The sequence below is a fragment of the Gregarina niphandrodes genome (genome assembly GCF_000223845.1).
Source record: "Gregarina niphandrodes unplaced genomic scaffold scaffold00026, whole genome shotgun sequence".
Taxonomy (NCBI): domain Eukaryota; phylum Apicomplexa; class Conoidasida; order Eugregarinorida; family Gregarinidae; genus Gregarina; species Gregarina niphandrodes.
Window position 1 is genome coordinate 159,165 of NW_011645795.1, and position 20,519 is coordinate 179,683.

Sequence of the window (20,519 nt, forward strand, 5' to 3'; positions counted from 1 at the left end):
ACATTATTCTGCAATGAACGGTAAATTCGAGAGGTACGAGATGATCGACGGGGATTCGTTAAACCGATGGCGCTAGCGAGGGTGTACCATCAGGAAGGGGGGGTTCAAGATTTAAGTCCGTCCACATGGCCTGCTTGGATTTTAATTTGAGCCGAGAAAAACTGGGCCGGGAGAAAGATGTCCAAGCGAAGTGCTGGACTCAAGACTCTTAACAAGAAGCATCTCAGCACGTCGAAATCGAATGCTGCGACTCGGAAAGGAAAGTCGAGCACTCATGATACTCGTGACACCGCTGGGAAGGGCTTCGGTCGCAGTAATGCGACCGTAAGGCGTCTGGCGATGTACAATGAGAAACCCGACGTGGAGAAGATGAATGCCACTCCGGCTGAGCCGGTAGTGCGAATTGAGCCAAGTAAGAGGGTGTTATTCGATTGGGGAATCCGCGCCACAATTGTATCGGTGTCGCAGTTAGCGTGTGTTGAATATCTTTGCTACCTACTTGGCATTTCTTTGTTCTAGGTCGAAAGTGGTTCAATAACACGCGCGTGGTGACGCAGGGTAAGTTGGAGCAATTCCGCCAGACCTTGGCCAAGTCGAAGGAGAACCCCCGCTCCGTTTTGGTGAAGGCAACGAAGCTGCCGGTCTCCTTGTTCGACCATTCAGGCGAGGTTTCGCACAAGCGTGCGGCGAATTTGTTGACGGTCTCCCCGTATTCTGAGACCTTTTCGTCGTCGCGTCGGCAGAAGCGGGCGAATGTGGGTACGTCGGACTTGGCGGAGCTGGCAGAGAGGGCGAAACGGAACCACGCAGAGTACGAAGAGACGAAGGTTCAGCGGGATTATTCTCTGACTGAGGATTTGCGGGAGGAGGAATACAAGAGCCAGGTGGAGGCGGTGATGTTGAAGGGCACTAGCAAGCGCATTTGGGGCGAGCTATATAAGGTGGTGGACTCGAGTGACGTGTTGGTGCAGGTGTTGGACATTCGGGACCCGATGGGTACTCGATGCTACCACTTGGAGAAGCACATTAAGCGGGACCGGCCTTTCAAGCACCTTATTTTGCTGCTGAACAAGTGCGATTTGGTGCCCACCTGGGTCACGGAGAAGTGGATTAAGATCTTGAGCAAAGATTTCCCAACCGTGGCGTTCAAGGCCAGTGTGAAACACCCGTTTGGCAAGCGTTCTCTGATCGGATTGTTGCGGCAGTATGCGGAGATGATGAAGAACCGCCGCCACGTTTCGGTCGGTTTGATTGGGTACCCGAATGTGGGGAAGAGCAGTGTTATCAACACGTTGCGGGGCAAGAAGGTGTGTACATCAGCGCCGATTCCGGGAGAGACCAAGGTGTGGCAGTATGTGGACTTGACCAGCAAGGTCTACTTGATTGACTGTCCGGGGATCGTGGCGAACAACTCGGACGGCTCGGAGACAGACAAGGTTATCAGGGGAGTGGTGCGGGCAGAGAAGCTGGACTCGCCCGAGGACTATATAGACCGCGTGATTGAGCTGGTGGGCCGTGAGAAAATCAACAAGTGCTACAAAATTCCCGAGGAGCTCCAGGACTGGTCATCGGCCATCGAGTTTCTGGAGACGCTGGCCCGTCAGTGGGGCAAGCTGATGAAGGGCGGCGAGCCGCACATCGGCCCGGTCGCAATTCGCCTGATTCAGGACCTCCAGCGCGGCAAGCTGCCGTACTTCGTGCCGCCTGCCGGCGAAAATGCGCCTGAAGGCGAAGCGGACGAGCTGCCCCAGGAACTGGGGTCGGACGAGGGTGAAGGGACTAGCTCGGACCAGGGTGAAAGCGAGGACGAAGGCGAAGAGGGCGCCTCGGATGCTCATGAGGCGGGAGCTACAGCTGAGGATAAAGGGGCTGGTGATGCTGATGCGGCTGGTGATGCTGATGCGGCTGGTGATGCTGATGCGGCTGACGCCGATGACGCCGAGGAGGATGAGGGCAACTAGTAATTAGCGCTGAAACGCCGCGCCTCGCTTCCCGTTGTGTTTTTTAGAAGTCGGTGTCCAGGCTGAAGTTTTGTTCTTCCTTGTTGGCTAGTGTGCCGGGTTGCTGGTAGTCTCCAACTCTTTTTTCGAAGAAGTTGGTTTTTCCTTGAACTGAGATCATCTCCATCCAGTCGAAGGGGTTGGTAGTGTTGTATAGTTTTCCGTAACCCAGACATTGGAGAAGTCGATCTGCCACGTATTCTAGGTATTGGGCCATGAGTACGCCGTTCATTCCGATGAGGTCGACGGGCAGTGCTTGTAGAATGAAGTATTTTTCGACTTGAAGGGCTTCGTCGATGATGTTGTGTGCGCGGGATTGGCTGAGTCGTTGCGGGCCTAGTTGGGTGTATAGGAGGGCCCCAAAGTCGGTGTGGAGGCCCTCGTCCCTTGAAATGAGTTCGTTGCTGAAGGTGAGGCCGGGCAAGAGTCCACGTTTCTTGAACCAGAAGATGGCGCAAAAAGAGCCAGAAAATAAGATGCCTTCGACTGCGCAAAATCCTAGTAGTCGTTCGGCAAAAGTGTTCTTGTGATTCATCCACTTGACTGCCCACTCCGCCTTCCGCTTCACGGCCTCCACGCTCTGGATGGCGTTGAACAGTCTGCTCTTTTCCGCCTCGTTCCCCTTTAAATACACATCTATCAATAACGAATAAGTCTCGCTGTGGACGTTTTCCATTGCAATTTGGAAGGAATAGAACGAGCGCACTTCCGGTATGTGAATTTCACGCAAGAAGCGGCCTGCCAAATTCTCCAGAACTATTCCATCACTAGCAGCAAAGAATGCCAGCACGTAACTTATAAAATGTCGCTCATCGTCCTTCAAACCCTCCCAATCACTAAAACAGGATCCATGGCGGCAAAGAGCGGGACGTTAAGTCTGCGGGACTGAGGTCCCGTCCCTGAGGCCCACGGGACGAAGCCCACGGAAGAAGGCCGTAGCGGTGAGCGCTATTTCCTTATACGAAAGGAAAGGGTGTGAAGGGGCGTACGCTAAATCCTGATAGAGATCAATCTCCTCCGCAACCCAAAAACATGCTTGCTGCTTCTTTACCATGGCCACAATATCATCTATCCTGCTTTGAGAATGGTCCGGGTGCTGGTAATATCTTTCAGAGAGGAGCCACTCATCAATTACATCCAAGGTCATCTGTAAAATTCGCGAAACCAAAAATGCTCAAGTCGTGGTTTCTTTCGCCCAAGGGACAGCTTGGGCCGGGTTTAGCCCACGCCATGTATCGGAGGCACCGAAGCGACGCTGTGCCGGGACATACTCCCGCGCTAGGAGCTGGCGGGCGCGTTAGAGAAGGAGGCTGGACGATAAAAGGAGGTTCGATGCCGAATGGCAGCCCGATGTCGAATGGCGGATTGGACGAGAAAAGATGGTTTTCAAAAGTCCTGGATGGGGCCAAGCTTGACCAGGCTAGAGCTGTGCCTGGTAAGCGGGAGATAAGTTTGAAAATCTTCGACCCTTATGTGGACCAGTACCCCAAAGCGTATTCCCCCCATGGATCTCATCCTCCGGGTACTGGGTCCATGGCGCCTCCGAAGTATCGCAAGTATGAGGTTCTTATGTCTGAGGATTATCCAGCCCACGAAATTCACAAGTGTGCAAACGGAGCGACTGTAATAATATCGCCGAACAAATCGGATAATGTGAGCGTTGGAGTATGGATGAATTTCGGGTCGAATACCGGACGTACCGAGGACGAGGGTGCTGTTCACTTCCTAGAGCACGTTTTGTTCAAGGGCACGTATAACAGGCGTCAGGAAGACATTGAAAATTGGATTGAGAACAAAGGGGCGCGACTTGATGCCTACACCACGAAAGAGTTTGTTGGATATTTTGGAGAATGCCTTAAGGACGACGCCGCCGATTTGCTCTCCCTTATCATCGACATGTTGACAAATTCTATCTTGGATAATAAGGTCATTGACAAGGAGAGATACACAATTTTAAGGGAGTTGGAAGAGGTCGAGAAGTAAGTGAAAGGGGGCGGGACTGCAAGCACGAAAGGGCACAGAGTGAAGGCGTTGTTGTAGCGGCGTTGTTGTAGCGGCGTTGTTTTGTAGGATTCCTGAAGAGGTTTTGTTAGACTGCATTTATGACCAGTGCTATTCATCTGGAAGCTCTTTGGGCCAGACGATTTTGGGTAGTCGTAAATCTATTTGCGAGATTACTGCAGCAGGATTACGTTCTATTTTGAAACGGTTTTATACTCCTCCAAATTTAGTAGTAACAATAACCGGGAATGTTGATGTTGATAGGATACTGCCTATCGTGGCATCCCTGGCTCCTTCCTCGTACGCTCCAATTACATCTCGGTCATCTGAGTTTCAAGCGGATTGCCCAAAAGAGAGGATTTATGTCCACTTAAGCCCGGACCCGCATCTACGGGAACCACTGATGTATCTCGCCAAATCCGCGCCTTGCCCTAGTTGGCAGACGGAGTCCTATGTGCTGACGGCGCTGTCAAGAATGTTATTACAGGAACATTTACTTTCACAGGAAGATGATAACCAAGACGGAATCCCCGTTCCCAATGTCCAAGTACCCAGTTCTTTACCAAAGGCTATACGAGCATCTGTAGATCAATGCTTTGATGCCTGCCACAGAACAGGCGGAATGATGGGAACATACCGATTGGAACACTTGGAGGCCTCACAATTGAAAAACATTCGCGAGTGGATACAACGCAAGAGACTAGAAGTCAATGAAAATGTTGCCGCAGCTATCGAATCCATGGACGAACTCGATTTAGAAGCTACGAAATCTGAACTTTGTAACACAGCACCTGCACAAACACGTCTTGGTGGCCAGACGCGTGGCGGCCTGGCGCTCGAGGGTGGCGGACACTTCGATTATGGTTAGTGACATCATTGGCAATATCCTTGAAACATCCCGTCAGTCGGAATGAAGAACTGTCCAGACAGATGCTCGCGGATTTGAAATTGACTTCATTCAAAGATTTCAGCCGATTGGTGGAGCAAATACAGCTGTCTGATATAAAAACGTTCTTGAAAAGGACTTTACTGGATGAAAGTAAGGTCTGCCGATTTTTCATGAGTGCTGCAATTTCAGGTAAAGCTGTGATCACAGGCCTGATAGTTTTGCCTCCGGGAGTTAGAACGCTGGATGCTTTAAATAAATAATGGGCTATTGGATCCAGGGCATCCTAGTGCTCGTTTTGGTAACCACTTGCTATGAGATAGATACTCAATTAATAAGTAAACTGCGGGAGTGTGTGCACACACTTTTTGCGCTCACAATATTTGCGTAGAAGGAGTCTTTGCGTAGGGGGCGTTGGACGACCGTGTTACTTGTTGGTGGCCGCGGATGCGCTGTTGGTTCTGTATACAGCGGGGAATGGAAGCGGAGAATATGGCGCAACAATGGGATCTTTCCAATGGTCTGTCTACAGTTTACTTACAATGATAAAGTTGATGTTGCTGTACTTTGTGGTGTTTCCGATCTTCTCGCCAACAAGCAGCGCCATGGCAGACGAGTTGTCCAACAACAATTTCTTTGTCGGAGCTTTGCTGGCGCTTGGCTTGCCGTACGTTTTGTGGATGGCGCGAGCAAGTCACCAACTTTTTGGTTCAGCGGATTATGTTTTGGCGCAAGAGCCGTTGATCTTTACGGACATCATTTGCCATGTGACGATGGATCTTATTGATGCTTCGGTGGCCTTCACGTTTATATTTTCGTCTTCAAGCATCAGGGCCAAGGAGATTTGGATTTTGGTGACGAATGGAATTGTTATGGGACTGATTTGGTTCCTACACATATATTCGTTCCCATCGACGACTATCAACACGGCGCCCAGGGTGGGGGATGTTACTGGGGACCAGCCCGGGTCGGACATATGGGCCCTCTCGGCGCCCGAGACCGTGCGGGGACGCAACCTAGGTGCAGACTCCGCGAGGACCGCGGGCCGACCCAACCCGAAGAACATCATGGCCACCACTCTACCGGGTCTGAACCAGACTCCAGCAAGCAGCGGGCTGCCTTCGCACCGGGGCACCCGCAACGGCACGGACGTTTTGCTCACTAGAAAATGGGTCGCTCTCATTTCAGTCTTCTTTGCGGATGTCCCGTTGTTGGCGCTCCGCATCTACTTGTGGATTTGCTACCCGCTTGCCCCCGGCTTGCAGGCGATGTTGCTCAAAAACATCATCAGCATACCGCTTTCGGTCTTCCGGTTCGCCCAATGTCGGCGAGCAGAAAAAGAGGAGCTGGTCCCGTCGGCCCCCAAGGCCGTGGTCGGAAGCGATTCGGGTTCCTTAATAGCGCGGTTAGACTCGGTGAGGACGTTGCCAGTGGAGCTGGCCTTCCGGCAGCTGCAGTCGACTTTGCTCCCGCCGATCTACGGAGGCAACTCTAGAACCAATGAGGAAAGCCGGAGAGAGCGGGCGACTGCCAAGAGCGACGGCATGTTGAGTATATATGCGCCTGAGCCCCCTTCGCGCTGGTTCGGTCTGGAGGACACGCGTGTGATGGACCTGCGCGCAGTGGAGAGACGCGCTCTCGACATGCCTGGCATGGACTGGCGCGGATTGGACAGCGGGACACACAGGCACGCCAAGGCGGGCTCGATCTTCTTGCGGGTTCCCAGTCCCTCGAACCGCGAGCCGAACATCGGCGAGTCAGCGCGCACGTCTTCGCGCACGAACGGGAATGACTTGTGGGACGCGGGTCACGGAAGCCCTGGAGGGCTAGCGAGTGCCGGGCTGGCTAGCGCGGGTCGCGGGAGTGCGGGTCGGGGGAGCGTGGGTCGAGGAAGTGAGTTGGATGAGATCATGGTGAACGACAGACTAAATGAGTTGGGTGAGAAGCCTTCGTCGAAAGTGTTGTCGGACATTGAACACGTGCGGACGATCCCGATCCGGAGTTACGGGTGTGCGCGGATGCTGGTGAAGTTGAAGCAGAGTCTGTTTCTTGGTTCGTTGGCAAGCTACCGAAGTCGAATCGCAACAGGCGGGAGTGTGACGCGGTTGCAGGCGACGCAGTTGTTATTATTGTTATTATTGGATATTGTGGCGCGGGTGGGTGTGGTGGTTTTGATGTCGTTACCGCCGGAAGACTTGAGTGGTTATGAAGTGTTGCTGGATTACCTGTCTTCTGTGCCGCCGACTACGATGGCCCGTTCCATCGGCAGTGGGCGGTTGCAGAGTTTGTGGATGGCGACCTACGCGTGTTCCGTGGCGCTGGTCTATTGTGTGCTTTGTCTCGGACTTGCCAACAGCAGCTCCATCCTCTGTGGCGCCGTCGTGCAGGGCGCACACGTGTGTGTCTGGTGGGCCTACCTGCGCGCAATCGTTTGGGGTAGCGTCGTCGTCACGCACCGCGTGCCCACCGAGTACGGCTTCGTCAACGTGCGTCTCTACCGCTGGATGGTCCGCGCCAGCAACCGCTGGACTGTCGTCTTTGCCTGCGTCGTCCCCCTCTGGCGCCTCCTCCGACTCCTCCGGCTCTTCTTTCTCACTCGCCACGGCCTCACCAGCATCGCTCAAGGCGAACAACCTGACACCGACTTCTGGCCTGGCGACCTGAAGGGTACCGACTTGAAAGGTGCCGACCTGAAAGGTACCGCCCGGAAAGGTACCGACCTGAAAGGTACCGACCTCGCGAACGATGTCGGAATCCAAAGGGGAGCCGCGGAGACGCAGAGGGAGGATGCTTACACTGTATTCACGGCCGACGCACCGGCTGGGGACCAACTCCGAAAGAGGCCTTTGTCGACCGCCGCCGCGCCCGAGTGGAACCTCACTGCCCGGACTTTGCCGAGGACGGAAGACAAGGCCGAGGTCCGTGGCAAGGTGGGTGGCAAGGCCGGTGGCAGGGCCGGTGGCAAGGCCGAGGACGGGGGCGGAGGGTCGGGGGCGGAGGGTCGGTCGAGAAGGGCTGGCAAGAAGTATATGGAGCGCGATTTCTTCCGGCTTGCGCAGTTGCCGGACACAGATATTAACAGTCTCCTGGGGGACTTTGCTAGCGGCGTTACGAACGACCAGTACGAGTCCGTGTACGAGGTGTACGAGCACAAGGGTTTCGTGCGGTACAGCACTGTGCTGTTGGTCTTTGTGTGCCGGCACCTGAAGTGTCCATCTGCCTTCCATAGACGGCTGGCCAGTAGTGACTTGGTCAAGTCGATTCGTATGTCGGAGTTCTGCTTCACCTCGGATTACTTTCACCTGGTAACCAAGCTGGTGTGCGGCGGACTCGCCGTGGCTTTGCTCCGCGACCTGGCCACCTTCGTCACGGTGCTGACGTCATTGATCCTGGACTTCATCTACTTAAACGCCTGCAACGCGCAACGACTGCTGGCCCTGCGGGCGTTCGAATGCCAAGCGCTGTGCGTGGACCTGGTGAAGGAGTACCAGACTGCGGATGAACAAACGCTGAAAAGACTTTTCTCCAACGAGCGGATCGACGAGTTTCTGCACCCCCTTGACGACGAAGACTTCATTGTCTGTTCTGATCGGGTTGCAGCGCTCCGAAAGGAAGGCCTTTTTTCTTCACCTGGAGACCTTTATCCCATCACCATCTGACCCAAAGGCCGAAACTGTGCCCAGGAGAGGAGCATTTTGGAGGATAATTGGGGCATGGTGGAGAAGGTATGTCTCACGATTGCGGGAAGCGACAGCGGCGGCGGTGCGGGGATTCAAGGCGATCTAAAGACGTTTGAGGCGCTGGGTGTGTTCGGGGCGTCGGTGGTGACGGCGGTAACAGCGCAGAACACGGAGGGCGTGAGTGACGTGCACTGCGTGCCGGCTGCGTCGGTGCGGAAGCAGCTGGAGGCGGTCGTGTCGGATCTGCGGCCAGCGGCGATCAAGGTGGGGATGTTGCCGGACCGTGAGGTGGCAGAGGCCGTGGTGGCCTTTTTTGGCGTGAAGGCGGCGGAGGGGGCGCTGCCTCCAATCATACTCGACCCGGTCCTGGTCGCGACCTGCGGCGACCGCCTCAGTGCCGTGACCGGGGCCACATTTGCCGAGCTGGCACCGTTCGTCACCCTCCTCACGCCCAACATTCCCGAGGCCCTCGTCCTCTCCGGGTTGACTCCGGACCCTGCGTCTAACCCCCGTGCTGTTGACTCAGAGCCGGCGTTGGCTGTTGACCCGGCGTTGGTGGTCGATTCGGCGTTGGTAGACGAGATGGGGCGTCGGTTGTGTGGTGTGTGGCAGGCAGTGTTGATGAAGGGTGGTCACTGGGAGAATGGGGATGCGGTGGAGGACCGATTGTACGTGGGTGGTGTGATGGCTGCGTCTTGGCGAAGTCCGAAGTTGCGTACACGATGCACGCATGGGACAGGTTGTGCGCTGTCTTCGGCGGTGGCGGCGAAACTAGCGTCCGGGTGGGAGTTGGAGGCGAGTGTGGCGGCGGCGCGGCGGTACGTGTATGGCGCGATTGCCCACGGGTTGCAAAGACTGGGTGGCGGGCAACAGGGTGTGTTGGCGCACTCGTGGAACCGACTGGAGCGGGCGGTGCCGCGGCCGACCCCGGCGGAGTTGGCGCCCTTTACGGCGTTGGCGGTTGCACATGCTGGCGAGATTTGGACGGGATACGTCGACCACCCCGTCTGCCGCGCGATTGCAGATGGAAACGTTTGTCACCGCCGCTTTCGCCGCTACCTCGTTCAAGACCTCGCCTATCTCGGCCACTACCTCCGGGCGCACGCGCTGCTTCTCTACAAGCAACGCAAACCCACACCCCAGTCACTCGCCGGCCCGCTACGGAACATCGCTGCAATACTCAGTGAAATTAGACAACACCGCGACCGCCTTCGCCAAGGCGCCAAGGAGAACAAGGAAAACGACTACGAGAATGAAGAGGAGGAGGACCAAGAGAACAAAGGGGAGGACGAGTGGGAGTCGGAGTCGTTGGTGACTACTGCGTACTCGCGGTACTTGCTGGACGTGGCTGCGACAGGGAGCGAGTTGGAGTTGCGGGTAGCGATGTATTCGTGTTTGTACGGCTACGGCGTGATGGGCAAGCACATGTTCGAACGCGCCACGAGTCAGCGCACACTCGGTACGGACATCGTGGACCAGTGGCTGGCGACATACAGCGGCTGCGAGTACTGGGAGGCCGTACTGGCCGCGCAGCGTGAGCTCGAGGCCCTGATCCAAGCCAGTCCCCCGAGTCCACGGGACCTGGCCCAGCTCCTGCAGATCTTCAAACAAACGACCAAATACGAAATCGAATTTTTCAACCAAGCGGCATAACCACGCAACCCGTCGCACTGTTCAGTGGCGCTGCTCAGCGATAGTTATACCCGGCTGGTCCACTCTGTGAGTCAGGTCCCACCGTGTGTGTCTGTTCTGATTGCGTGCCATCCCACTGCCCCACTGTTTAACCCGGCCTCACTGTGTGTCTGGCCCATCTGGTCCGACTGTGTGCGGGCCTGACCACGTGTCTGAACCGCGGCGGCCCGAGCGGGTTGGGAGGGGGCGGGCAGGCGAATTATAAATGAAGAGATCACACCCGAGCGAGCGGGGCAGAGGCGCAACTGAGGAAAGCGGCAGCACGGATGAGGACCTGAAGCGGCAGCGGCTGGATGACGAAGACGTGTCCGGGTCTTCCGGAGTAGAAGTTGGTTCCCGGGCGAGTGAAATAGTTCGGGATACTGAAACGGTTCGGAGTTCTGAAGCTGACAAGGGTTCTAAAGTGGTTGCCAGTTCAGCTGTGCGGGGTATGAAGGCACGTCGCGATTGTCCGTATTTGTCTTCGGTGAACCGGTTTTGTCTGGACTTCGATTTCCAGGGGATTTGCAGAGTCAGTGGCAGCAAGGAGCACGTGTACTGTTGTCTGGTGTGCGGTGAGTTTCTGCAGGGTCGAGGTTGGAACACCCCGGCAATGACACACGCGCTGTCGCAGGAACACTGTCTATACATGTCGCTGGCGGACGGTCGAGTCTTTTGCATCCCCGACAATTATGAGGTGCTGGACGCTTCGCTGGAAGACATCAAGTTCAACTTGGCCCCGACCTACAGCGCCGCGGACGTCGCCGGATTTCGAATCCGGGAGTTGTACGGCAGGGCCCTGAACGGCGCGGACTATATCGTGGGCCTCATGGGTCTCAACTCCATCAACCAAAGCACCGACTACGCCAATGTCGTTATCCAACTGCTCTGCAAAGCCATTCCATTCAGGGAACAACTCCTGCTCTGCGACGGAGCCGCGAAAGATGCTGGAGCTGCGAAAGATGCTGGAGCTGGTAATGACGCTGGAGCTGGTAATGACGCTGGAGCTGAGAATGCCGTATTCACAAAGGATCCTTTGGTGGACAACTTGCAGAAATTAGTCAAAAAAATGTTCAACCCCAGGTCCTTCAAGGGAATTGCGTCACCGCACGAGTTCCTTCAAGCTTGTCATTTAGCGAGCAAAAAACAGTTTACTTTACTCAAGCGAAGCGACGCTCACCAATTCCTCGTATGGCTGATCAACTATATTGACAAGAAGACAAGGAAAAACGGCGGTTGTAACTGGTGTCAGGGCAAAGCACGGATAGAAAGCATCGGGGACAGTTCAATAACCATAAAATCGTTCTTTTGCTTGTCTCTTAATGTCCCGGAATCTCCGTTGTTCACCTCGCCGGCTGATACCATACCGGAAGCGCATCTATTCGAGCTGCTTGACGAGTATGGCGGCAATCTCACAGGCGGCACGACGCGAAAATCGATTGAAGAACTACCTGAATACCTCATTCTACACATCAAACGGTTCAGCCGAAACAACTTCTTTACGGAAAAGAACCCGACACTCATTAGATTCCCTACAAAGGATTTGGATTTATCAGAGTGTAGGCGGCCCACACCTTACATACGACCTCTGTAACCCTCAGCGTTAATGTCATTCTGGACGCGTAATATTGTGTATTTTCTTCAGACGTGGAGCCGGATGCTTTGCTGAAAAATCCAAACACGAGATATGATCTTGTATGCAATATAGTGCATATGGGGAGCGCGGAAGGGGGCTACTATGTCATCTATGTTTACAATGCTCCGAGCGATCAATGGTACGAAGTAGAGAATTTGAGGATTGTTCCGACTGAGCCGCATCGGGTGGCTGGCGCGCCAGCTTATATACAAATGTGGAAGCGACAGACGTCTAGTTTATTGCCGCAACGGTAACGGCGTCGGCAGTTACGGAGTCGCTAGATAAGGAACTGACTGATGGTTAGATTTCATTGATATACTGCTGCGGTTCTACGAAAAATGTTGGTTGACGACTGGACGGACTTAGAGATTAAGCGGTGGGTTGTGCGAGGAAGTTGAAGACGACTCGGTTTCTACGAGTGACGGCTAGACCGTGATTGATCAGGGCGCGGGTGTCTTCGGCTAGGGTTTGGACGAGGTGGCGTTCAGCGGAGTCTGTAAGTAGATATTTCCGGTGGACGTGGATAATGGTGAGGCAAACTTTGATGAACGCTTCGACCCGTTTCATGACCAGAGCGCCGGTGGACGGTTTGAGTTTGAGGAGTTGGCGGTACTTGGCGAGCTCGTCGGCCACAACACGGAGGATGTTTTTAGCCATGGTGAAGGGTAAGCCAATAAGCACCTCCGTGAGCCTTTCGGCGGGAATGGTGGCTAGCGAGCGCAGCAGGTATTCGTTCGCGCTGATGCCCATGAGCTTGTAAATGGCAGAGGGTCCGTCGTTGGCGCAGTCCTCCAGCACACGCGTCAACCGCTCCAACGACTTGACCGACTGCGTGTCTTTGACCGTCGCTCTCGAGCTAACCACCACGTCTCTCGCGCCACTCGTGGGCAGGCCTTTGTCGGAACGCGCTGCGTCCCGAATGTCCATGTCCGCTTGCTCCTTATCCTGCTCGTCAGCCAAGAACATCTGGTTTTCCGTCTTGTACCACCGTTGAATCGTGCGTGCACCAGTGGCTATATACAACTCTTCACTCTCCGCCGTAAAAGCTAGACATCTGCAGTCCGCCTTCCCCGCTCGCATCGTAGTCACTCGGGTACCCACCTGCGCGTCCCAAACCTGCAGAGTGCCGTCTGTCAACGCGGCCATGACCACCAGCTCGTCAAATACAAATCGAACGCCAGCTGGATATCCATCGCGGCCAGCGGGCATTGATTTCAACAAATTCGAAAACTTAACATCCCAGAACTTCAGATAACGATCCATCGAAGCAGTCACTAACCTTGACGAGTCCAAAGAGAAATCCAGGTCCGTAATCGGCAGAGAGTGCCCATACAAAACAGAATGAATTTTCAAACTATCTGCATAAAGCAGCACACACGTGTGGTTGACTAATCCGACAGCGATAAAATCGCCGTTATGACAAACAGCTACGCATGTTGCCTTATCCGGTAGTTCAGCCGACTTGGCCTCTTTAAACAGAATCATCTCATCCTCTTCCTTTTGCTCCTCCTGGGTGTCATTTCCCTTCTTGCCCTTGTTCTTCTTTTCAGGTCTGGCTTTTTCGAACCGCCACAACTTAAGGGTCTTGTCATGTGCGCCGATGGACACGAACTCCGTTTTAGACGGACACAGAGCTAGAGCTTTTATCTCTTTATTATGAGCATTGGTGTAGGAGTATATATTGCGCGCAGCCTGATGATTGATGAGGTTGAGAGATCCGTGCGTGTCTCCGACAAGCATTAGCTTGTCGCCAGCGCAGAAGAATGCTGCGGTAGCCTTGTGGCCTTTGTCCCATAGTTTGGCAGCCTTGTTTAGCTTGATATTACAGATTTGACGTTTCAAATCCCAAAGAGAAATTCCATCTTTGGTTACGGCAAGTAGCAAATCATTGCTATGACTAATGGCAATACAACTTGCGCTCTCGTCCAAGGAGTCACACCCCCCTAGAAGAGACCTTGCTAGAGCACAACGCGTCATCAAAGGAAGGTCTTCCCCCAGAGTTTTCGCAGAAAGATCCTTGCTCACGAAAAAGGCTGCTAGATCCAGAATGTACCTCTCCAGACAGTTTTGGGCAGTGGAGAAAATCACAACAACTTCATTGCGGTTCCTTCTCGAAGCGCCGCATACACAACATAGGGCTCGACCGACGGTTTCCAGAGTCTCCTCCAGCATACGAAAGCGCACACCGAACGCACTTGCGTCCTTGACATCCTGCTGGTCGCCAAGAGCTTCCCGGATGGCGTCTTCGTCTTGGTCCTCCAAGGGTTGGTCTTCCAAGGGTCGCTTTTTGTCTGGCGTTCCACTGCTCGCTGAATTGCCCTGGTCGCCACTGTTCTTCACTGTGCGCCCCTTTTTAACCTCGATAAACTCTTGGACACGTTCGATTGCCTTGGTCAACTGGTCTGTCTTTCTGTTCTCTAGCTGAGAGCTCTTCCAGTTCTTTCCCAGCAGAGCTTTCATCTCATTCATGACTTCTTCACCGGCCTGTTGCTTGACCAGTTGCTGTCGATATCTTCTTAGCCTTCTGGCCAGAGCGCGCACTTCGCGCTCCTGCTGTCGTTTCAAGTCGTAACTTAAAATGACTTCGACATGCTCTGAAAACGCGCTCAATAATATCACAAGGCGACAGTCCCTGTACAACCACTGGTCTCCCAAGTCCGAAATCCAACGACCGTCCGGCAACCTCTTATAATTGACTAAATCCGTCTGACCATCCGATCGTGGAACTCCTGGTCGCTGTCCAGAAGATCCCTGACTGCCCGCCTCCCCTTGCTCTAGAGCTATGATGACGATAGAGTTAACCTTTTTTTGACGTCGTGCTTGAGATCTGGATAGTGTGCCAGCATATATCGGGTTGTTGTTCTTCAGCTCAAAGACCTCAACGGTAGTTCCCGCCAGCCCCACAATAACGTACGCCTGATCCGGAGTGACTCGGAGGGAATGAATGGCCTTGAGTCCGTGCGTGCTGACCGCTGCGACCAAAGACTGCGAGCTGAGGTCCCAGACCCTGAGGAAGCCGTCAAGTCCGCCACTAAGCAAGTGAGTAGGTTCCGTAGACCAGACGCTCTCTGGACTACCGACGGCTGGACTATCGATGGCGGAATACAGGAACTCCATGCACGTAATGGCCTCGCCTGGCATCCGGTATTTCCCTTCGCGGTTTTCGAGGTCCCAGACGACTATATCACGGTCTGAGGCGGCGGTTGCCAGCAGTTCGCAGTTCAAGCTGGATGCGATACAAGTTATCGGTCTTTGATGTCCGTGAAAATTCACTTCGACAGTGCCTTGTCTGTGGTTCCAAATGCGCACGTTTCCGTCTTCGTACCCCGCCATCACCAGCTCAGGCCGCAATGAGTTGGTATGCAGATGCGTTACAGTCTCATACCGAGCCAGTTCTTCGTTAGTATCCACAAAAGGAGCCAACTTCTTACGACACACTGCTTCCGAACTATCCCACACCCCTATCGACTCATTACAGCCAGTAAATACTAAACCGTCCACATAGCCAACATTGCACTCGGGAGACGCCACAATCCCAAAGGGCGTGTCATAAGTGTACCGCAAGTAAGACTTCACCATCCCCCCAACTAGCCCGCGGCGATATTTAATTTTGGGCCCGGATCCAGCCGCTGACCTCCCGGCCCTCAGTCCGACCACAACAATCAGCTAACACATCAGCCGATGGATTATTGATCCGAAAGCTGGCTATTGGGGACTGGTTATTGGGTCCATCTACGCCGTTCGGTGTGGTGAATATTTGACCGAAAATCGCAAAGTTATTCCTGGCTAGTTAGATAGATAGATAGTTAGATACCTATTGGCCAGCATCGAAGCTGCAATACCCCTGAGCCGGAGGCCCCTGAAGCGAACCACACCCGTATTGTGCAAGCCGCCATATAGGACCGGCCGGAGTACCACAGCAACCTAGCGAGTCGATACCGTTAGGTACTCTCCTGGAACTTGTGTAGTCCTAACGTTAGGGCGATTTGGGTCCACCAGGTCAGCCAGATGTTGACCAGTCTTGTCACTTACTTGCCAAAGGTACTCTGCCCGAATATGACCACGAGACATCAGCTGTCCAGTACATGAAATAAGCATTCCGTGCATAATGATATTCCGCACGGTTATGTATGAGGCACGCATCGAGACATGCATTGAGGCACGTACCTGAGATCTTCCCATTAGTTTATAGACAAGGAGGCAGTGCGTGTGAATCTGGAGACGAGTGGGTCGGAGTCGCTGGGTCTTGAGGGGGAACCGGAGGCGCCGCCGGATGATTATGCTTCCAATGGAATGGAAGAGTTGGATGGGTTATATACTCCGCCGATTGTGGAGTACAAGAAGTGTCGGTTGAGCGTGACCGACTTCAGTTCCCAGTTGTGGTGCGAGACGAAAATGTGGTACAGTCTGGCGACTGGGTATCGGGAGGAAACGTTGGCGATGCGGCAGGGTACTGAACGTCACCTGCAGTTGGAGAAGGAGGACCACGAAGTAGTCGAATTGGAGGTGAGTACACGGGAGGATAATTTGGGAATACGTCTCTTTAATACTCTCGTTTCGCTGCAAGATATTTTGCCCCGCCAAGGCAAGGTTCGCGAAGTTTGGGTAGGTATATGCAGGTTTGACTCTGTTGTCCGAGGCGTCATTGACCAAATTGACTACGTTCGCCACCCCTCTGGAGCCTTGCTGATTAAGGATACCAAGACCCGGAGAACACCCGACGAACCTTCGCTGGCACAGAAGAAGACCTCCGCCATACAGTTGCAAGTTTACATGTGGCTTATTTCAGAGCTGAGACGCACCTACGGCCATGAGGACTGGACCAAATTCTTTCAACTTTATAATGTGGACCCCCAAAGACCATTCGAGACAGAAGTACTCCAAAAATGGAGCAATCTCAATGACTTAATCTTGGACTATCACCGGGCATTCGCACAGCTTCCAGTGCTAACCGACTGTGAGAAAGCGTCCGCACACCCCTTTATCACATTTACCCCCGATTCCCGCTCCCCCTTTTCTGCTTTTTGTGAGTTGCCACCCTCAGATGCATTGGTGGAATATGAATGCGCTGGGGTAATGTTCAAGGCGGACCAAATTCCTTACCGACCTTCGGCAACTATGTTTGCTTTGCACGACGCATTTGCTCTCTGGTGGGGTGAGAGGCGGGCTCCAAGGCCCGTCAAACTTGACGAGAAGTGGAAGTGCTATAAGTGCTGTTTCCTAGGGATTTGTGGCAACACTCCCCTTAGCGAAGAAGAGAAGGCGACGTGCATTCGTCAGAAGCAAGAACTGGATGTCCTAGCTCAAGACCTAGAAGAACTGGGAGACTGACTTCAGTTGATTCCAACTTGACTGTTGAAACGCGGTCGACTGTTTGTGCGCGAAACCGCGTACCCCACTTGACTCATGCTCAAGGCCGGCGAAGCGAAAGCTCCCACTCGTCATAAAACCGGCGAAATGAAATCTGCAGAAAACATGAAGCTTTTTAATCAATCGCGAATAACGAACCAAAACAACTACCAGCCATGTGGATGGAGCTCGCCGCTCCACCGGCACGAGATGGCCTTGAGTACATCGCCACGTCGTGTGAAGTACCGACTCCGGACTACTGAGCGCTGACGATCTGATTCGGCATTTGTACACGTCTCCTCGGACAAGAAATTTTTATTAAGGACATTGGTGGTGATGCGCAGTTGAATCCGAAGCCTGAAAGAGACTTCGATGAGGCGTTAACCAAATGGAAGTGGTCGCTTCGTTAGTGATTGGTAGATAATCTATGGAGTTAAAAGAAGTAGTGGTTCTCAAGTATACTCCGAACAACCAAGATCGCGAGAGACTGATGCTTCTGCCATATCAAGAATTTGTCGACAGGTACGCTATCGTATTATTCGCTTTCAGCGACGAGATTAACGTTGTTTGTCAACGACTACAGACGCAAGACCGTGGCACCGATACTATGAAGGTTATAGACGACTTTCTTCTGTTGAAAGCCAGGTTCCAGGAGTTGTACCGTCGTTGGAATCATAAATCAAGGTACCGTGCGTTGGATTACTGCTATTGTTTGTTGCGGAAGATCGACAGGGAAATTGAGATACGGATTCGGTGGGATGTAAGCTCTGCAGGCTTTTGCGAACATGTATAATGACAAGTATGAGAAGGAAAATCGGTACTACCAAAATGCTAAGCAGCGCCAATATCGGGAAAGGGGCCATCCGGGCGGCCCTCTCACTCGTGATCGCGGAGACGGTCAGGACTAACCCATGGTTAACCGCACTGATGAATGTTCGTTGTCGCTAATTCAAGGAGTGAACCGATTCAAGGAGTGAACCGATAGAATTGTAGACATGTGCGGTTACCGGTGTCTGGAAGGCTTGTGTCCTTCATGGTGGACACGGGGGCGGAAATCAACATATTCCCGGATGCCGTACTTCAAGGTGTACCTCTCAGGCTTCCATAATCACCTCTCTTGGTGGTAAGGTGGTATAGTTGAATTTTTACGGTAGCTGTTTCTGCCGTGACGTATCCATTGCTGTGACTTCCAGCTTTACAGCAACTTGATGCGTCCGTTAATCTGAAGGATGACAAGTTGGCTTCGTTTTTTGGGGAACTCCCTTTAATTCAAGATCCGAACTTCGCCAGTTATGACTCAGGTCTCATTGCATCACAAGAGGCTGAGGAGACGTTCACCGTTGAGCAGATTAACGAACGCATTAGATCGGAACTGTCTGCGACTCAGAAGGAAGATGTTGGTAGACTCCTCCTGCAGGGTCTCTTCAGTTGTGATTTCGCGCGGAAGAGTTCACTAATATTCCAACTCAAGCAAAAGAAGGCTAGTCTGCCGAAACTGTTCGAGATGAAGTTGCGTATTATATCATAGGCTATCTACCACCCATCAATAGAGAATTCCGAACAACTAATAGATGTTCTAGACGCAATACGTAGAGAAGGTGTAATCTCACAACGACAAAGAGATAGCCTACTAATCTCAGTGATGACGTATAGGAGGGAAGCCACGATGAAACGAGTGGAAACTTGGTCTCTGGACCGTCCCTTGCCAAGAGCTCAAGGACGAAGCCTAACGACGGTAGAACTCAGAAGAAGAATTATGACCAGAGAACCAGTCCTAACCAGACGAACAATCACAAGCAGTCGACCCTATTAACCGGAACCCCGAAGGATTTCCGCCCACAATTATAAATTTATACAAAAAATAAGTGTGTGTACAAACACGCCGCAATAACACTGCACCGTGCCCGGAACAAGATGCAACGAACGAGCCAGAGCCTTCGTGTTCACATCCTACGCCGAAACCTGCCCACTACCGAACACATAAATACTACGTATACCAACAAGAAATGTGTCCCACTACTGGCAGACTGCACTACCAAGGCTTCCTCTACTTTCCAAATCCACGAAGTTTTGACCAAGTTCGACGCGAAATGGGAGGGCTAACACACGTAGAAGTCTGCAGAGACATCACAACCTCAATTAAATACTGCACTAAGGAGGAAACACGAGTTGGAACACCTTGCGAAGACGGCCGAAAGCCCGAATGCGCACGCGAAAAGGGTTGGTGGCAAAAAATTAGCATCGCCGCGCTATGGGAGGAAGAGCCAGAATGGATGTTGAAGCATCACTCAGCGGTAACTGCCTACCACAAACAATTTAAAAAAGTCACGTTTGCAAGACCAACATCTCAAGTCATAGTGCTATGGGGACCGCCAGGCACAGGAAAGTCCCACACAGCCAGATCAATCTGTGACAATTATTACATTAAACCTACAGGCCAATGGTGGGACGGATATTTTGGCCAGGATTAGTGATCTTTGATGACTTTTACGGAACAGAAAAGTATTGCGATATGCTTCGCTGGCTATCCGAAGGGGTAGTAACAAGAAGTCGTACAATAATAACAGCTATAAGCAAAACAACGAACAATTGGTGGGTAGATGCTTTCCACCATTCAGCAATGCTTCGGTCAGTAAGCTCATTCCCACGTGATCGGAGCCTTGCACAGTACCGCGCTGAAAGATAACAAAGTGGTCACCCAGTCAGCGTGGCATAAGGATTTATTTATGAAGCTCCCCTTTCGGAGGTTATGAAGATAGTATGGATTCTAGTGGATCTTCGAGCACTCATCATACGGGAAATCAACTCTGACCGTGACAGTCACGCACCACAATTTACCGATCCACTACGACGTGCCAACCCTCACGAGTTTATGCCGAGTATCCCCCGTGGAGGTCAGCTCGAACAGAGCCCTGCCATTCGACCGTTTGCTGGCAGGAGGGAAGCCTCCACCCACTGACACTTGATGGACAGCGCCGGTACTCCGAGGTTCCATTTTGCTTCCGTCCCCAAGGAGTCTTTAAAAATGTCCCGAGAGGGATAAATAATTCCCCCGTTCCCCAAAGGCCGTGAGGCCAGAACCTCGCGTAGAGAAGGTACCGCCGAGGATTGTCCGGAAATGGGAGAATCGCTAGTGCTGGTTCTCGTCTGAGTTAGTCCCAGTGCGAACGTCTTTTGGGACATAAAGGACGTCGGGCATATTTGGGACAACGCGCGCGTGTTTGCAGCGCATCACTAGGAGAGACGTTTTTTAAGGGGAAACGAGGACTCCAGAAGATGATACCTGCCCCAAGAGA

The 20,519-nt window shown here is 53.0% G+C and overlaps 10 protein-coding genes across 10 annotated transcripts; 8 read left to right on the top strand and 2 right to left on the bottom strand.

Annotated features, from left to right (window-relative positions):
- Positions 1-177: 177 nt before the first annotated feature.
- On the top strand, positions 178-1,961 carry GNI_114450 (putative nucleolar GTP-binding protein 2; the record flags this gene model as incomplete). The annotated part of the gene is made up of 2 exons (XM_011133329.1): positions 178-412; positions 520-1,961. 2 exons carry the CDS (start codon positions 178-180, stop codon positions 1,959-1,961), a joined length of 1,677 nt encoding a protein of 558 aa, XP_011131631.1.
- A 43-nt stretch (positions 1,962-2,004) lies between these two features.
- GNI_114460 (ribonucleoside-diphosphate reductase small subunit) lies at positions 2,005-3,147 on the bottom strand (the record flags this gene model as incomplete). Its single annotated transcript, XM_011133330.1, has 2 exons — positions 2,005-2,836; positions 2,990-3,147. 2 exons carry the CDS (start codon positions 3,145-3,147, stop codon positions 2,005-2,007), a joined length of 990 nt encoding a protein of 329 aa, XP_011131632.1.
- A 23-nt stretch (positions 3,148-3,170) lies between these two features.
- GNI_114470 (processing peptidase) lies at positions 3,171-4,869 on the top strand (the record flags this gene model as incomplete). Its single annotated transcript, XM_011133331.1, has 2 exons — positions 3,171-3,979; positions 4,071-4,869. The coding sequence occupies 2 exons, from the start codon at positions 3,171-3,173 to the stop codon at positions 4,867-4,869; spliced, it is 1,608 nt and encodes a 535-aa protein (XP_011131633.1).
- A 280-nt stretch (positions 4,870-5,149) lies between these two features.
- Positions 5,150-8,546, top strand: GNI_114480 (putative transmembrane protein; the record flags this gene model as incomplete). The annotated part of the gene is made up of 2 exons (XM_011133332.1): positions 5,150-5,225; positions 5,296-8,546. 2 exons carry the CDS (start codon positions 5,150-5,152, stop codon positions 8,544-8,546), a joined length of 3,327 nt encoding a protein of 1,108 aa, XP_011131634.1.
- Positions 8,547-8,600: 54 nt separating this feature from the next.
- On the top strand, positions 8,601-10,220 carry GNI_114490 (phosphomethylpyrimidine kinase; the record flags this gene model as incomplete). The annotated part of the gene is made up of 1 exon (XM_011133333.1): positions 8,601-10,220. The coding sequence occupies one exon, from the start codon at positions 8,601-8,603 to the stop codon at positions 10,218-10,220; it is 1,620 nt and encodes a 539-aa protein (XP_011131635.1).
- Positions 10,221-10,464: 244 nt separating this feature from the next.
- On the top strand, positions 10,465-12,128 carry GNI_114500 (putative ubiquitin carboxyl-terminal hydrolase; the record flags this gene model as incomplete). The annotated part of the gene is made up of 2 exons (XM_011133334.1): positions 10,465-11,797; positions 11,884-12,128. The coding sequence occupies 2 exons, from the start codon at positions 10,465-10,467 to the stop codon at positions 12,126-12,128; spliced, it is 1,578 nt and encodes a 525-aa protein (XP_011131636.1).
- A 115-nt stretch (positions 12,129-12,243) lies between these two features.
- GNI_114510 (putative WD-repeat protein) lies at positions 12,244-15,453 on the bottom strand (the record flags this gene model as incomplete). Its single annotated transcript, XM_011133335.1, has 1 exon — positions 12,244-15,453. The coding sequence occupies one exon, from the start codon at positions 15,451-15,453 to the stop codon at positions 12,244-12,246; it is 3,210 nt and encodes a 1,069-aa protein (XP_011131637.1).
- A 714-nt stretch (positions 15,454-16,167) lies between these two features.
- On the top strand, positions 16,168-17,205 carry GNI_114520 (defects in morphology protein 1; the record flags this gene model as incomplete). Its single annotated transcript, XM_011133336.1, has 2 exons — positions 16,168-16,831; positions 16,919-17,205. 2 exons carry the CDS (start codon positions 16,168-16,170, stop codon positions 17,203-17,205), a joined length of 951 nt encoding a protein of 316 aa, XP_011131638.1.
- A 445-nt stretch (positions 17,206-17,650) lies between these two features.
- GNI_114530 (hypothetical protein) lies at positions 17,651-18,751 on the top strand (the record flags this gene model as incomplete). Its single annotated transcript, XM_011133337.1, has 2 exons — positions 17,651-17,983; positions 18,425-18,751. 2 exons carry the CDS (start codon positions 17,651-17,653, stop codon positions 18,749-18,751), a joined length of 660 nt encoding a protein of 219 aa, XP_011131639.1.
- A 278-nt stretch (positions 18,752-19,029) lies between these two features.
- GNI_114540 (putative replication associated protein) lies at positions 19,030-19,933 on the top strand. The gene has a single exon (XM_011133338.1). The coding sequence runs from the start codon at positions 19,230-19,232 to the stop codon at positions 19,692-19,694; it is 465 nt and encodes a 154-aa protein (XP_011131640.1). The 5' UTR covers positions 19,030-19,229; the 3' UTR covers positions 19,695-19,933.
- Positions 19,934-20,519: the final 586 nt, after the last annotated feature.